The sequence below is a fragment of the Mobula birostris genome, chromosome 14, assembly GCF_030028105.1.
Source record: "Mobula birostris isolate sMobBir1 chromosome 14, sMobBir1.hap1, whole genome shotgun sequence".
NCBI classification, from domain to species: Eukaryota; Metazoa; Chordata; class Chondrichthyes; order Myliobatiformes; family Myliobatidae; genus Mobula; species Mobula birostris.
The window spans coordinates 18156998-18174478 of record NC_092383.1 but is presented as its reverse complement, the minus strand read 5'-3'; the positions used below and the strand labels follow the sequence as shown (position 1 = coordinate 18174478).

Sequence of the window (17481 nt, the reverse complement as noted above, 5' to 3'; positions counted from 1 at the left end):
CTACCCTCAGCCTGCTGCCCCAGCACACAACAGCAAACATGATAGCACTGGCCACCACAGACTCATAGAAGATCCTTAGCATCGTCTGGCAGATGTTAAAGGACCTCAGTCTCCTCAGGAAATAGAGATGGCTCTGACCCTTCTTGTAGACAGCCTCAGTGTTGGGTTGGACAGTAGTTTTTGATGGACTCTGGATCATAGTCTCTAGGGTTTTACTATCGCTTGCATGGTGGGTGGTGGGGGGTTGATGGTTTTGCTGGAACAAGTGGGGGGAGGAGGATAAGGAGGGTTGATTCTTTTGTTGCTGCTTGTGCATGGGAGGGGGAGGGGGCTTTGGGGTTCTAACATTTTCTGTCTTTCATTCTTTGTTTTGTGGATGTCTGCAAAGAGTAAGAATTTCAGGTTGTATACTGTATACATTCCCTGAACCATTGAAGATTTGTCGCTCATTCAGAAAGGGGTGTTCCAGATAATAATAGCCAACATTTGCAAAGCAACAGGCATTTCTGACACAGTTTCTAGTGCTCTTTTAGGAAATTGACCAAGTGGGTTGGCCAAGGATATGTGTTGTCACATGGGAGGTTCATTTGTGAAAAATGCGGGTGGGGTAGGGGCAGGTGGCCAGTGTTGGGGAAATTTGTCTTTATTGGCCAGTAGTAGACGACGTGAGAACTGTTCTGTGACTGTATTCATCGCCATACATCCAGCTTATCTGTATAAACAAGAATGCAGATGTGGATACAACTGGTAGCATAGTCAAAGATGGATCCTTCTGACCCATTCCACGCCCCACCCACCACCAGAAGTGGGGCCAGAGGATGGATACGAGTAAGGATTAATGGATCCTTTTCACATTGGAAGAAAATAAACAAACCTATTATTAGAAACAATGACATTTTAAGGTACTGGAATGATTGTGACATGCGATGTTTGATCATCTCAAGATCTGAAGACAGAAAGAACGCTGCTTAATTGTGATGAGGGCACGTCTGACATGGAGAATCTGCAGACTAGGCAGATACTAGTAAAAACTTGATTTGCGAAATATGAACACACACCAGGCTCAAGGACAGCTGCTATAAGACTTTTGAATGGACCTTTTGTACAATAAAGATAAACTTTGGATCTCTCAATAAAGCACATAATGACCCTTACACTTTATTTGTTTACATGCACTTCACTTCACTTTCCCTGGAACTGAAACACCATATACTGAATTTTCTTTCCTTTTCTTATGTAATACAGTACTTCAGTGTACTTATGTAGGGAATGATCTGTCTAAATGGCATGGAAACAAAAGCTTTTCACTGAATCTCAGTACAAGTGACAATAATAAACCAATCACCAACATGGAGATGCACTGTGTGAGGAAGAACAAGGAAGAGAAACACATACCAACTATTAAAACTCATAGTAGAAAAGATGAGAGATTAGGGGATTTTGATTTAGATTTAAAAGGATGAGGATATGTCAGTAGAGTTAATAGAGTAGGAGTCATTATTGGGGCTCAGAGCACAAATGCCACCCGCCCTGCTCATGGACTGTTTGTTTGCCCCTTTTCCATCAGGGAGGAGGCTATGTAGCATCCACACCAGGACTACCAGACTCAAAAACAAGCAACACAAACAAAATTCTGGAGGAACTAAGCAGGCCAGGCAGCTCTTACAGAAAAGAGTACAGTTGGTGCTTCAGGCTGAGACCCTTCATCACGACTGGAAAAAATAGATGAGGAGTCAGAATAAGAAAGTGAGGGGGGAAGGGAGAAAGAAACACAACTTGATAGGTGAAACCGGGAGGGGGACGGGTGAAGTAAAGAGCTGGGAAGTTGACTGGTGAAAGAGATACAGGGCTGGAAAAGGGGGGAATCTGATAGGAGAGGACAGAAAGCCGTGGAAGAAAGAAAAGGGGTGAGGAGCACCAGAGGGAAATAATGGGCAGGTAAGGAGATATGGTGAGAGAGGGAAATGGGAATGGGGAATGGTGAAGGGGATGGGGGGTATTACCGGAAGTTCAAGAAATCGATGTTCGTGCCAGGAGGTTGGAGGCTACCCAGGTGGAATATAAGGTGTTGCTCCTCCAACCTGAGGGTGGCTTCATTGCAACAGTAGAGGAGGCCATGAACTGACATGTCGGAATGGGAATGAGAATTAGAATTAAAATGGGTGGTCACTGGGAGATCCCGCTATTTCTGGCGGTCAGAGCATAGGTGCTCAAAGCAGTTAGGCTGATCAACACTTCAACCTACCCCCACACCCCAATCACCACTACTTTACCATTACCTGTCAGTCAGCTTATGTACAGACACTCCTGTGCCTAGCGTCACTTTATGGACATACAATCAATCTATGTATGTAAACTATCTTATCTATTTATATTTATTGTGCTTTTTTTTATTACCATTATTGTGTATTTCATCTTTTGTGATTTTGTTTTGTGCTGCATCGGATCTGGAATAAGAATTATTTTGTTCTCCTTTACAGTTATGAACAGGAAATGACATTAAACAATCTTGAAATGCACTATGATGGTATTAATCCTACACAAATGCAGTCACAATAAAAAATCATGTTAATTTTGGTGCCACAGATTAGAATGGATATCAAGGGCACAAAGAAATTATCACCAGTCCTCATCCTCCTCCTCACTATTTAAGCCTAAATGCAGGAGATGAAACACACTGTGTAACATTTTTACTACTCTACCTCTATGACGGGCTGCAAAGATTGGAATGTTAATTGGAAAGTTTGTTCGTGTGTGTGTGTGTGTGTGTGTGTGTGTGTGTGTGTGTGTGTGTGTGTGTGTGTGTGTGTGTGTGTATGTCTGTTTCTAGCTCACCTTGACATATCTAGTGAGATAAGGATGTTTCTTTCAACATTACTCTAACATGCCGGAGGCTCCCTCTAGGAGGAGACGTGTAGCTCTCTCCTGCCAGCCTCTGGGCATACCAGGCATCATCTCGCCCCTTACCTGGTTTACGAGATCTCCTCCTGACATTTATTTTATGCATCAAGGCTTCTAAGTTTTTCACTGGCTCTTTTCACTGAAGACTCTCACTCCATCAGTTATGCGTTACCTTCAAGTTGCCATGGAGGTTGTCTCTTTAAGATGTGAAACCCATTTGTGCTTGCAGAGCATCAGCAATTGAGTTCAATCCAGCCTAGTCTATCAGTAAAGCACCCAGATCCTGTTTAGATCTTCCTTCTGAGTGTAAATCACCCTGACACTCCTTCACACAGCTTTGTGACCCACCCTTCAGCTTTATTGACAGAAACCCAGTCTAGCACGAGCATAAAACGTAATGTTGCTTTAGCGCATCCAAAACAGGTGAAGTCCAATTTCTAGGCAATCGTTCATATTGTTTGAACTTACAGCCTTGAGAGAGGCTAATGAAGCAAGGAGTGCAAGTCACTTACTTGGTTAGCATTCTAGATAAACCCTCTTCCCACCTTATCTCAGCCAATGAACATAACAACATGACAGACACTGTCTGTTCAATCTCCTGCCATTTGGTACGAGATACAGAAACATCTTAGCCAAGACAGTAGACTGAAAAACAGCTTCTTCCCGAAGGCTGTTGTGCAGTTGGATAATGCTACACCCCGGCTTGCCAATGGCCTTTGTGAGTTATGGACTATCAAAGTCACTTGTTGCATGCAAATATGGGATTTTAAAAAAATAAGCATTCACTGCAGGTATTTATAATTCATTGCATTCATTGTAAATATCTGTTTTGTACTGCAATCTTGTTGCCTTGAGAATTGACAATAAAGTTCTATTCTATTCTACTCTAACCAAATACTGCTTTCCTTAAGTATTTATCTTCCTCTTAAATACATCTCTTGGAATCATAGACTCTCTGTAGTGTGTACATTCTAACCTTTTCTAATTATGGAAGCTCATGCATTCTGGGACATAACCCCTACTGTGGATTTCCCCCACATGCGGAAATTTTTCTTTAAATCTCGTTTAGCAAAGCTTCACATAAACATCAACAATCTCTACCTGGTCACCACTTGGCCATTTGTTTTGAAAAAAAGATTGACCTATACATAAATACAAAGTTGTACAAAAGATTCTACAGAAGCTCATCTCCCAGCTTCTCATTTCATCCCCCCTCCTCCACCCGCTTTCCCCCTCACCTGTCAGCGTGTACTCCTTCCCCTTCCCCCCACCTTCTTGTTCTGGTTTCTTCCCTCTTCCTTCCAGTCCTGATGAAAATCCTCGGCTCAAAAAGTCAGCTGTTAATTCCTCTCCATAGATACTACCTGACAGCCAAGTTCCTCCAGAGTTTTGGGTGTATTGACCTATGCGTATATATGATTATATTAATGAGCCATGACTCCTTACAGCTCTGTGTACCTCTCCTTGTAAACCCAACTCACCTAATACCATGTAATGATCTACATAGAAACATAGAAAACCCACAGCACAATACAGGCCCTTCAGCCCACAATGCTGTGCCGAACAGGTACTTACTTTAGAAATTACCTAGGGTTACCCATAGCCCTCTATTTTTCTAAGCTCCATGAACCTACGGCAGGAGTCTCTTAAAAGACCCTATTGTATCCTAGCATTTGTCCGCTCTTGGACTGTATTCCTTGCAGTTTAGAAGAATGAGGGGGGACCTCATAGAAACATTTCGAATGTTGAAAGGCATGGACAGAGTGGATGTGGCAAAGTTGTTTCCCATGATGGAGGAGTCTAGCACGAGAGGGCATGACTTAAGGATTGAAGGGCGCCCATTCAGAACAGAGGCGCAAAGAAATTTTTTTAGCCAGATGGTGGTGAATCTATGGAATTTGTTGCCACAGGTATCAGTGGAGGCCAGGTCATTGGGTGTATTTAATGCAGAGATTGATAGGTATCTGAATAGCCAGGGCATCAAAGGTTATGGTGAGAAGGCGGGGGAGTGGGACATAGATCAGCTCATGATAAAATGGAGGAGTAGGCTTGATGGGCCAAATGGCCGACTTCTGCTCTCTTGTCTTATGGTCTTATGGTATCTGCCTCCACCACCGTTGCCGGCAGCCCATTCCATGCACTCACCACTCTCTGCGTAAAAAATCCCTCCACTTCCTCATCCAGGTCATTTATAAAAGTCACGAAGAAAAGGGGACCCAGAACAGATCCCTGAGGCACACCACTGGTCACTGACCTTCATGCAGAATATGACCTGTCTACAACCACTCTTCACCTCCTGTGAGTAAGTCAGTTCTAGATCCACAAAGCAATGTCCCCTTGGGTCCCATGGCTCCTTACTTTCTTAATAAATCTTGCATGGGGTACCCTATCAAATGCCTTGCTGAAATCCATATACACTACATCTACTGCTCTACCTTCATCCATGTGTTTAGTCACATCCTCAAAAAATTCAATCAGGCTCGTGAGGCATGACCTGCTTTTGACAAAGCCATGCTGACTATTCCTAATCATATTATGCCTCTCTAAATGTTCATAAATCCTGCCTCTCAGGATCTTCTCCATCAACTTACCAACCACTGAAGTAAGACTCACTGGTCTATAATTTCCTAGGCTATCTCTACTCCCTTTCTTGAATAAGGGAACAACATCAGCAACCCTCCAATCCTCCAAAACCTCTCCAGTCCCCATTGATGACGCATCTAAAACAATATCGTGGATCCCGCCTCTAACATGTTGTTTAACCTGATGACCCCAGGTTTCAAACTCATGCTGAAAACACCAGCCTCCCACTCAGCCATATGAGTTCTCTTCACTACTCCTGGAGTCCTTAGCCATCTTCCTGAGATTCCATGTCTCTCTCATGCCCATTCCTGTTAGCCTGCCTCTCAAACATTTTCAGGGTCCCCGGCTTCCTGTTGTGTCACTCACTACCTACTACAAGTCACTGCAATTAACAGGACTTAATCTTTTTTGCACAATTGTGTCTGTACACGGCTGAATTTTTGGGGGGGGGGGAAGTTGAGGTAGAGTCTTCATCACAGCAAAACAACACAGCCTTGTGTGGTTATGTTGTATAAGGGCACTCATACACCCCACACAGAAATGGCATTTAATGATCTTTAAAAGCTGAAGAATGTAAAATAAGTAGGAGATTCCATCTGATCAAACAACAATTATTCAACAATTCAGGGTCTCTTGCCTGAAAGTTGGTTCCTGAAAGCACTTTATTCAAACCATTTGCAGATGTGTTAAGCAGAAGATTATGCGCTCATAGAGAGAGGGGGAAAAAAATCGGCTTTAGGGCCATTGACCAGAGACTGGCTACTCAAGGATGACATTAGCAGATGTGCTCCAATATCTGTCAGCCCTAACCACTTCATCTCCAGTCAATGCCCTCACACAACCTGCGGTGGACAGACAGCAAAAGCAAATACATCCCAAAAAGAAATCTTTAACATGAAGTTATTCTGCTTATGTTGCTTTCTGTGTTGCAAAGATCAAAGGATAGGTGGAGTGTAGGGTTTATCTAGAAGGCAAAATATTGCCAGAAATCCTGCTAAAACACAAAAGGTTATCTCACCTAGTAAACAATTCTTGATTTAAAGTGAGTGAATAAAGGATTATGGGATTGTTGGGTGTATTGTTTACACCTAAAGGGTGATGGGAGGATTTTGAACTCACTGACATAATGGAGGAAAGGCATCTGGATGAACACTGGGATCAGCACAATATTCAAGACTGTGGGTTAAGAAGTAGGATGAACATGAACAGTTTCTGGCTAGCATTATCAACATAATGGGCCAAATGGCCTCTTTTTGTAAATTTCAATGCTTCCATTTAAATTGAGTCTTGACATTATGACTAAAACTGTGTTATCATCAGACACCAACTGGCGCTGTATGAAAACAACCTAAAATTAAAAATATCATTTGGTTTCCTCTGTTGCTCGGGGTCGAGCATGGATACTGTGTCCCAGCTGTCTACGTTGTATGTGTAACCCGGGGCAGTACGATATAGAGAGCAAGCTGTTGCCCATGCAGCAAGGTCCCCCTTTCCACACAGCTGATGAATCCAAACGAATGGCAGGGACCAATACATTTTGGCACCAGCGGTGTCACAGGAGTTGCCAGTCACCACTGAACTCAACATAGAATTGCCTGAGGGACCCCAGCTCCACATTTTTCCTCGGCACCATGATCTTAATGAATGGCAGAGCGGGCATGAGGAGTTGAATGGCCCTCTCATTTTTCTAGTTCTTATGTTTCCCATTATGTTACGTTGCCGTTATGAGCTGACATTACCTCTGGTGGAAGGTCAGCTTATTCGGGTAATTTAACAGCACTCCCAGGACACACAACAAAGCATCAGTGGCCGGAAGCCTGTGAAAGATTAACACTTTTGGAAGTCACCAATTTTGGCCAGGCTAACTAGTCTGGGGAGGAGCAAGCATCTCTGTTTAATCGCTGCAGGTGCAGGAGAACATCGGGCCTGCAAAACACAGCACTACTGATCTTCCATTCAGTACTTCCTTTCATGCAGACTCTGAGGAATAGGAGCATTTAACACAGCAAAATCACCTAATTATAATACATTTGGGAACTTAATGATCCTCGTGCACTTAATGTGAACGGTCTCCAATTATGTGATGCAGGTTGGCCACTGTGGGTGTGCCAAGCATTCTGAACATGGGGTAGGCATGGAGACTCTTGTACCAATGCTTTGAGCCGTACATACAGCACATGCTGGAAGCATACGCTGCCTGTACCCCATAGTTAACCCTTTCAAGGTGGTTTAATGCCATGGGCTTAGCCTGGTGGTGAAGAACTGGGGATCAGCTCTCTCTACCTATTAAATGCTCCCAACAGCATGCATCCCAAATAGCCTCCGACAACTAAGTCAAGCTGCTAGCTTTCACGTGGGGCTTTAGCTACTAAGCCCAGCGGAACCGTCTCTACTGACAGGAGAAGGGGCAAAGGCAGGTTACTGGCGCCTTAAAACCAGTCACTTCAGGCAAATAGGGCTCGTCAGCCATTGTTGGTAGCTAATCTAAGCGGAGGAGAACTCTGACCGCAAACCACTGCTGCCTTGTGGCTATACCCACGTGCGGGGAAGGCTTTGGGAGTAAACGCCGAGGAAAAATCCAGAGTTACAGTCCTACGTTGAGTTCAACATTGACTGGCAACTCCTCCGACACCACTGGTGCCAAACTGTACTGCCCTGGCTTGCAAATCATATACACAGCTTGGACGCAACAACCATGATCAACCCTGGCCAATGGAGGACCACAGTGATCTTCTACCTCAGTTCCACTATCTTGCGCTAATCCACATTACTAGATTTTCTTAATATTCAAAAAACAAATCTATTGATCTTTAACTTGATTATAGTCAGCGAGTGACTCTGCAGAGCATTCTTGGGTACAAATCTTCACCACCCTTACAGTGATAAACTTTCTTCCCATTTCAGTACTGATTGGCTGACAACACTTTGAGTCTGTTTTCTTTGATTCTGTTCCCCAGTCAGAAGCAATATCAGTCCAGCTTTTACCCAGAGAAGCCCTATAAAAATTCTGAGTTTCAAAGTTTAAAGTAAATTTATTTATCGAAGTATATATATGTCACCATATACAACCCTGAGATTCATTTTCTTAAAGGCATACTCAATAAATCCATAATAATAACCATCATAGAATCAATGAAAGACCACACCAACTTGAGTGTTCAATGTGCGAAAGTAGCCAATATTCTTAATGGAACACAGCAGGCCAGGCAGCATCTCTAGGAAGAGGTACAGTCAACGTTTCGGGCCGAGACCCTTCGTCAGGACTAACTGAAAGAAGAGCTAGTAAGAGATTTGAAAGTGGGAGGGGGAGGGGGAGATCCAAAAAGATAGGAGAAGACATGAGGGGAAGGGATGGAGCCAAGAGCTGGACAGTTGATTGGCAAAAGGGAGACAAGGCTGGAGAAGGGAGAGGATCATGGGACGGGAAGCCTAGGGGGAAAGAAGGGGGGAGGGGAGCACCAGAGGAAGATATTGTGAGAGGACAGAGGGAGAAAAAAGAGAGAGAAAGAAAGGGGGGGAAAAAAAATAATAATAAATAAATAAATAAATAAATAAGGGAAGGTGTAAGAAGGGGAGGAGGGGCATTAATGGAAGTTAGAGAACTCAATATTCATGTCATCAGGTTGGAGGCTACCCAGACAGAATATAAGGTGTTGTTCCTCCAACCTGAGTGTGGCTTCATCTTGACAATAGAGGAGGCCATGGATGGACATATCAGAATGGGAATGGGACGTGGAATTGAAAAGTGTGGCCACTGGGAGATCCTGCTTTCTCTGGCGGACTGAGAGTAGGTGTTCAGCGAAACGGTCTCCCAGTCTGCGTCGGGTCTCCCTTGTCCATTCGTCCCTCCCATCCTTTGCCACTGATCTCCCTCCCAGCACTTATCCTTGTAAACGGAACAAGTGCTTCACATGCCCTTACACTTCCTCCCTCACCACCATTCAGTGCCCCAGACTGCCCTTCCAGGTGAGGCAACACTTCACCTGTGAGTCAGCTGGTGTGATATACTGCGTCCGGTGCTCCCAGTGTGGCCTTCTATATACTAGCGAGATATATTTAGAGATACAGCTTGGAATAGGCACTTCCGCCCCTTCCAGCCACACCACCCCAGCAATCCTCAATTCAATCCTATTCTAATCAGGGGACAATTTACAATAACCAATTAACTTATCAACCGGTACATCTGTGGACCATGGGTGGAAAGTGGAGCAACAGGAGAAAACCTCAGCATTCCATGGGGATGATGTACAGATTCCTTTCATAGAAACATAGAAAATAGGTGCAGGAGTAGGCCATTCGGCCCTTCGAGCCTGCACCGCCATTTATTATGATCATGGTTGATCATCCAACTCAGAACCCTGCACCAGCCTTCCCTCCATACCCCCTGATCCCTGTAGCCACAAGGGCCATATCTAACTCCCTCTTAAATATAGCCAATGAACTGGCCTCAACTGTTTCCTGTGGCAGAGAATTCCACAGATTCACCACTCTCTGTGTGAAGAAGTTTTTCCTAATCTCGGTCCTAAAAGGCTTCCCCTTTATCCTCAAACTGTGACCCCTCGTTCTGGACTTCCCCAACATCGGGAACAATCTTCCTGCATCTAGCCTGTCCAATCCCTTTAGGATTTTATACGTTTCAATCAGATCCCCCCTCAATCTTCTAAATTTCAATGAGTACAAGCCCAGTTCATCCAGTCTTTCTTCATATGAAAGTCCTGCCATCCCAGGAATCAATCTGGTGAACCTTCTTTGTACTCCCTCAATGGCAAGGATGTCTTTCCTCAGATTAGGAGACCAAAACTGCACACAATACTCCAGGTGTGGTCTCACCAAGGCCTTGTACAACTGCAGTAGTACCTCCCTGCTCCTGTATTCGAATCCTCTTGCTATAAATGCCAGCATACCATTCGCCTTTTTCACCGCCTGCTGTACCTGCATGCCCACTTTCAATGACTGGTGTATAATGACACCCAGGTCTCGTTGCACCTCCCCTTTTCCTAATCGGCCACCATTCAGATAATAATCTGTTTTCCTATTTTTGCCACCAAAGCGGATAACTTCACATTTATCCACATTAAATTGCACCTGCCATGAATTTGCCCACTCACCCAACCTATCCAAGTCACCCTGCGTCCTCTTAGCATCCTCCTCACAGCTAACACTGCCGCCCAGCTTCGTGTCATCCGCAAACTTGGAGATGCTGCATTTAATTCCCTCATCCAAGTCATTAATATATATTGTAAACAACTGGGGTCCCAGCACTGAGCCTTGCGGTACCCCACTAGTCGCTGCCTGCCATTCTGAAAAGGTCCCGTTTATTCCCACTCTTTGCTTCCTGTCTGCTAATCAATTCTCTATCCACATCAATACCTTACCCCCAATACCGTGTGCTTTAAGTTTGCACACTAATCTCCTGTGTGGGACCTTGTCAAAAGCCTTTTGAAAATCCAAATATACCACATCCACTGGTTCTCCCCTATCCACTCTACTAGTTACATCCTCAAAAAATCCTATGAGTTTTGTCAGACATGATTTTCCTTTCACAAATCCATGCTGACTTTGTCCGATGATTTCACTGCTTTCCAAATGTGCTGTTATCACATCTTTGATAACTGACTCCAGCAGTTTCCCCACCACCGACATTAGGCTAACCGGTCTAAAATTCCCCGGTTTCTCTCTCCCTCCTTTTTTAAAAAGTGGAGTTACATTAGTCACCCTCCAATCCTCAGGAACTAGTCCAGAATCTAACGAGTTTTGAAAAATTATCACTAATGCATCCACTATTTCTTGGGCTACTTCCTTAAGCACTCTGGGATGCAGACCATCTGGCCCTGGGGATTTATCTGCCTTTAATCCCTTCAATTTACCTAACACCACTTCCCTACTAACATGTATTTCGCTCAGTTCCTCCATCTCACTGGACCCTCTGTCCCCTACTATTTCTGGAAGATTATTTATGTCCTCCTTAGTGAAGACAGAACCAAAGTAATTATTCAATTGGTCTGCCATGTCCTTGCTCCCCATAATCAATTCACCTGTTTCTGTCTGTAGGGGACCTACATTTGTCTTTACCAGTCTTTTCCTTTTTACATATCTATAAAAGCTTTTACAGTCAGTTTTTATGTACCCTGCCAGTTTTCTCTCATAATCTTTTTTCCCCTTCCTAATTAAGCTCTTTGTCTTCCTCTGCTGAACTCTGAATTTCTCCCAGTCCTCAGGTGAGCCACTTTTTCTGGCTAATTTGTATGCTTTCAGATGACATCAGAATTGAACCCCAATTTCTAGTGCCCCGACCTGTAACAGCATCGTGCTAACCGTTGTGCTCTATAGTTGTTCTAAAATTAGGATCAACACACCACTTACCTTCCTAACTGCTTGCAGAACCTGCAGGTTAATTTTCAGTATTTCATCAGCAAGGATTTTCAGGTCTGTCTGAGCACCAACACCATTAAAAACAAAATTTCTCACCTACATTTTTCATCTATTATATCCCTGCTCACTTAATCCTGACTGAAGCCTTCCACCAACCTTCACACAGCCAGTATTGGTATGCCATTTTGTATCTTCTGCAAATTTGGATATATTACACGTGATCCTCTCGTCCAATCACTGATCTAGTTGCAGTGGTACCACACTGGGTCTATACTGTTGTCTACAGAACATGGTCAGACCTTGGGGCAGTTACTTAATTTCTCTAATGCTATGAAAACAACTACAAGAGTTGAGGAGATTTGTTATGTCACCAATGACTAGCAAATTTCTACAGATGTACCATGGAGAGCATTCTGACTGGTGGCATCATCGCATGGTATGAAGCCTTCAATGTACAGGATCAAAAAAAGCTGCAGAAGGTTGTTTATTTAGCCAACTTCATCATGGATAACTCCCCACCATCCATGACATCTTCAAAGAGACAATGCCTGAAGAAGAGGTGTTCTCTATCCAGGACATCCTCTCTTCTCATGACCATCAGGGAAGAGGACTGAAGACTCGCACTCAATGTTTCAGGAACAGCTTTTTCCCCCTCGGTCATTAGGTTTCAGAATGAACGAACCCATGAACATTACTTCATTATTTTGCTCTCCCTTTGCACTATTTATTTTAATATTGCTTATTGTGACCTACAGTAATTTTTTGATGTATTGCACCGTACTCCTGCTGCAAAAACAACAAATTTCATGAAACATGTCAGTGACAATAAATCTGATTCTGTTAAACAATGTGTATCAAAAATTTAGATTGTTTAAAACTTTTATTATTAACATCCTCTCTTCAACATTACTCAAAGTAAATGGTTCTTGTACTTTGTCCATCCAATTAGTGGGATGGAATGGGAGAACCAACTAGCTTTGGTAATAACATACAGTTTCTAGTCAATTGATTATTTTAAAGGCTATACTTCAGGAGAATAGATCTGACAATATTTTCTACATAGAATCCTTCCAATTGTACTTCTCAATATCCTTTAATGCTTGCATCCATTGCCTCAATATAGTTATTAATTTGGTTAGGTTATGAGGACATGCAGTCCTCTTTTATTGTCATTTAGTAATACATGCATTAAGAAATGATACAATGTTCCTCCAGTGTGATATCACAGAAACACAAGACAGACCAAGGCTTAAAAAACTGACAAAAACCACATAATTATAACATATAGTTACAACAGTGCAAGCAATACCGTAATTTGATAGAAGAACAGACCATGGGTACATTAAAAAGTCTCAAAGTCTCTCGAAAGTCCCAACATCTCACGTAGACAACAGAAGGAAGAAAACTCTCCCTGCCATGAGCTTCCAGCACTGCAAACTTGCCGATGCAGCATCCTGGAAGCACCCGACCACAGTCTGAATCTCAGTCCATCCGAAAACTTTGAGCCTCTGACCAGCCCTCCGACACCGAGCATTGAGCACCATCTCTGCCGAGCGCTTCGACCCCAGCTCCAGCTGCCAGCAACAGGCAAAGCCGAGGATTTGGGGCCTTCCCCTCCGGAGATTCTCGATTGCACAGTAGCAGCGGCAGCGAACCGAGCATTTATTTACTTTATTTATTGAGATACAGTGCAGAATTGGCCTTTCAGACCATGCTGCCCAACAAACTCCTGGTTTAACCTTGGCCTAATCATGTATCAATCACGTGTCAATTTCCAATAACCTATTAACCTAACAACTGGTACGTCTTTGGAAACTGGAGCACCTAGAGGAAACTCACGCAGTCTCGGGGAGAGTGTACAAACTCCTTACTGGCAGTGGCAGGAATTGAACCTGGCTCACTTGTACTGTAAAGTGTTGTGCTAACCACTATGCTTCCATGCCAGCCATTACTACAGGCCTGAAACTAAATGAAAAGGATTTATTGCGGACTCACAATTGGTCAACGATTTCCCTTTCATTACATTAGGCCAGAAGGATTGGAAACTATCCTTTATGACAATTCCCCATCCCGGGGGAGGCACTCGAGGTAGTGGGGTTAGTCCACAATCCAGGTAAAAGTGCTCACCTTCAGCAGATGCTCCTGTAATTGTTGCATTACGTCATGGTTCTCTTTGAGGAGCTGTTTCTGTTCTTTCAGCTCCTTGTACAGCTTGTCTATCTCTGTCTGAAGTCTGGCTTCCCGCTCCTATCAAAAAGTACAGATGTTTATGAGGTATAAACTTTAACCGCATGCTGCACAGCCAATCCAAGATCCAGCCTTAATGAAAGTGTATAGAGTCATAGAGCAGCACAGCACAGAAACAGGCCCTTTGGCTCATCTAGTTAGTGCCAAACGGTTATTCTGTTCAGTCCCATTGACCTGCATCTGGACCATAACCCTCTATATCTCTCCTGTCCTTGTACATATCCAAACTTTTCTTAAGTTTTCTGTAAGACTGGATAATTAGTCTGTGATGATTAAGTAATTCTGATACTGCCGCAACATTGAGTGTAAGACCTTATGACCATAAGACATAGGACCAGAATTGGGCCAATTGGCCCATTAAGTCTAGCTAAAGAAATTCCTCCCCATTTCTGTTCTTAAAGGATATCCTTCTATTCTCAGCAAAAGTCTCCCAACAAAGTCACTAGGTTAATTAACTTCCATCCTTCTGTTGGCGTTCCTCATGAGAACAAGCATCTTCCTGGAATTTATCCTCAAATGACCATTTTTCATAACAATGTTGAGATAGTCAGTTATGCACTTCAACAGGGGATTTAGCCATTCCCAAGTAATCACCAGCATCACGATCTATCAAGTGCTGGTAAATGGGATTAGTGTAAATAGGTTCTGAGTAAACGGGCCTTTTCCTATGCTGTATGACTCCATGTGTACTCTAGTCAAAGCAAGACTGATCTTGGCACCCAAATTGTTGTGAAAATTAAAAGTCAATGTCAAGTTCATCATCATAGGCACAAATCCATGCACATATGCAGGTGCAAAGAAAATCACCCGGATGTAGCATCAGATAAGCAGCATTCTCAAGGAAAACAAAAATTAATCATGAATTATACATAATTTTTAGTTGGATTGAATGATTTAGTTTGTGCCACGGATTGGATCTCGGAGATTGTGACATGTTTTAAATGGCAAACAGAATTGGTAAGTACAGGAATAGGCCCTCTGGGCCACAGTCTCTGTGACAATCATGATGTCATATTAATCTAATCCCATCTGCCTGCAGATGGTCTATATCTCTCAATTCACAGCCTGTTCATGTGCCTCACAAAAAGTCTTTTTAAATGTTGCTATCATATCTGCTTCCATCATGTCCCCTGACAGAATGTTTGAAGCACCTACCACTCTCTGTGTAAAGATCTTGCCTCGTAAATATCCCTTAGACTTTTCCCCTCTCACCTTAGACCTCTGATATTTGACCCTATGAAAAATGCTCTCTATGTCACTTATTATTTTATGTATATTCCTGTCAGGTCGCCTCTCAGCCTCCAGCTTAAACAATCCCAGTTTGTCCAACGTTTCTAATCCATGCAACGTCCTGGTGACCTCCACTGCACCCTCTCCAAAGCCTTCATTTCCTTGAGGTTATGCAGAGACCAGAACTACACACATTACTCCAAACAAGCTTTTATACAACTGCAACATGACTTCCTGACTTTTATACCCAATGCCCTGGCGATGAAGGCAAGCATATTATACAACTTCTTACTCATCTGTCCACATTTGCTGCCATCCTATTTAATGCTATCACTTTTATGGAGCTATGGATTTGTACCCCAAGAACCCGCTGTACATCAATGCTCTTTAAAATTCCAGCCTATTACTGTATACTTTCCTCTTATGGTTGACCTCCCTAAGTACAATATCTCACACTTAGCTGGATTGAACTCCATCTGTAATTTCTCCAGTCATATTTCAATCTGATCTGTGCCGTGCTGTATTCTTGATAACTTTCCTTACAATCCATCAATCTCCACCAACTTTTGTGCGATTTTCAAAATTACTAATCGATCTACCTACATTTAAAAAAAACTTAAATCATCTATTTGTGTCACTGTAATAGCACTGAACCCTGGTCACAGAGCTCCAGAGAAACACTACCCTCTTCCTTCTATGCCAAGCCAAGTTTGAATCCAATCAGCCGAGTCACTGTGGAAAATATTCCTTATCAGCTTACCATGAGAGAGCTTGTTGAATGCTTGTTGAAATCTATCAGAAAAGATCCACTCTCTCCGATCACCTTTGCCACCTCCTCAAAAAAATTAAAGTTCATAAGACATGACCTCTTACGCACAAGTCATGCTGACTATCCCCAATCCGACCATGCTTTTCCAAAAGCCAATACAAAAAGTTAGACAGATCTGTTAAGTAATGGGTTGAAAAGGAGCTGAATCATAGTTTGATGTGCATTTGATTAAATCAGCAGCTAATTAAAGGAATACCAGGTCTTCTATGAGGTTCGTGCCACAGAAATGCTCGTTGTCGGTTGAAGTGTGAAATTGGCAGTGGGATCATGTAGGATGCACGAATGCCATGAGGCCTGGTAACGGGTAACATGTTCGCTGGAACAAACCCAGCACTCACAGCTAGCCGAAGGGGCTGGGTTAGCTGGACACCGTCATGACTGGGTTCTAAGAACGTCAATGGCAAGAGCACTCTCTCACTCCCAAAGGTAATGGCTCAGATTGCTGCTTTGTCTCATAGCATTTTCCACAACAAAAATAAAGAAAAGGAGATTGAAAAAGTCCCTTTCATTGTTGGCATATTATTCAAGTCTTTGTTTGGAGTCTTTTTTCATTCTAACTCCTGCCTCCTTTTTCTCCCTAGACTCCTTTCTCTGATAGAAGACCGGGCAGCTGTAAATGAGAGCTGTCGTCTGAATTGTTCCCTGTTTCCCTGGGTTATTTTAACTCCTTTTGGTCTTTCTTCAGCATTGCTCAAGAGTGTCATCAGAATACAGCCAATCAGTAATGATAGCTCTGTTCACTGACCCTTAACCAGGGCTCAGTGACCCTGACATGAAGCTCTGAATCAAAGCACACTGCAAACCCCTGTGAATCCAACATCTCCCCTCACTAATGATCTCATTTGTACACAAGGTTTTGTCTTTTCCACTCTTAAAAGCATTTATTTTAAACTCTACACCGCTTGCCATAATTAATTTGAAATGTTTTCACTAATTATTAATACACACTTAGATCTGTCTGTAAATATTTATGCGATGCTAATTTGGTGAGAAAATGTTAATCTCCAATTTTCTTCTGGCTTTCTTGGTGGCTGTTAAGATCTCATTAGCCAGTCACTGGGGCCTCATGATGCAGTTACATGATTTCGACTTCACTGCCCTTTAAAACGTGTAATATAACTGACTAGACTGGTGCAAGGCTCTGATTTAGTGAGTGAATGGATCCCTGGGAGGCACATCTCAGTATAATCGTAGCCAGCACAAACCCACCTCCTTAAACTATCATTTCTTAACATCTTTACTGGGAGGTGGGTTGGAGAAGGTTCTCTTTTGCCTATAAACAATGGTTTTACGATTTCATTACACACAGCTCAGAGAAG

At 43.0% G+C, this 17481-nt stretch overlaps 1 protein-coding gene across 14 annotated transcripts in view; it reads right to left on the bottom strand.

Moving 5' to 3' along the window:
- The window catches only part of LOC140209741 (serine/threonine-protein kinase Nek9-like), a 193122-nt gene that overhangs the window by 62421 nt on the left and 113220 nt on the right, over nucleotides 1–17481 (bottom strand). For all 14 annotated transcript variants that reach the window (XM_072278143.1, XM_072278145.1, XM_072278148.1 and 11 more), the window contains one exon: nucleotides 13984–14103. In XM_072278143.1, coding sequence (XP_072134244.1) covers nucleotides 13984–14103 — 120 coding nt within the window. The remainder of the gene's footprint in view (nucleotides 1–13983; nucleotides 14104–17481) is intronic.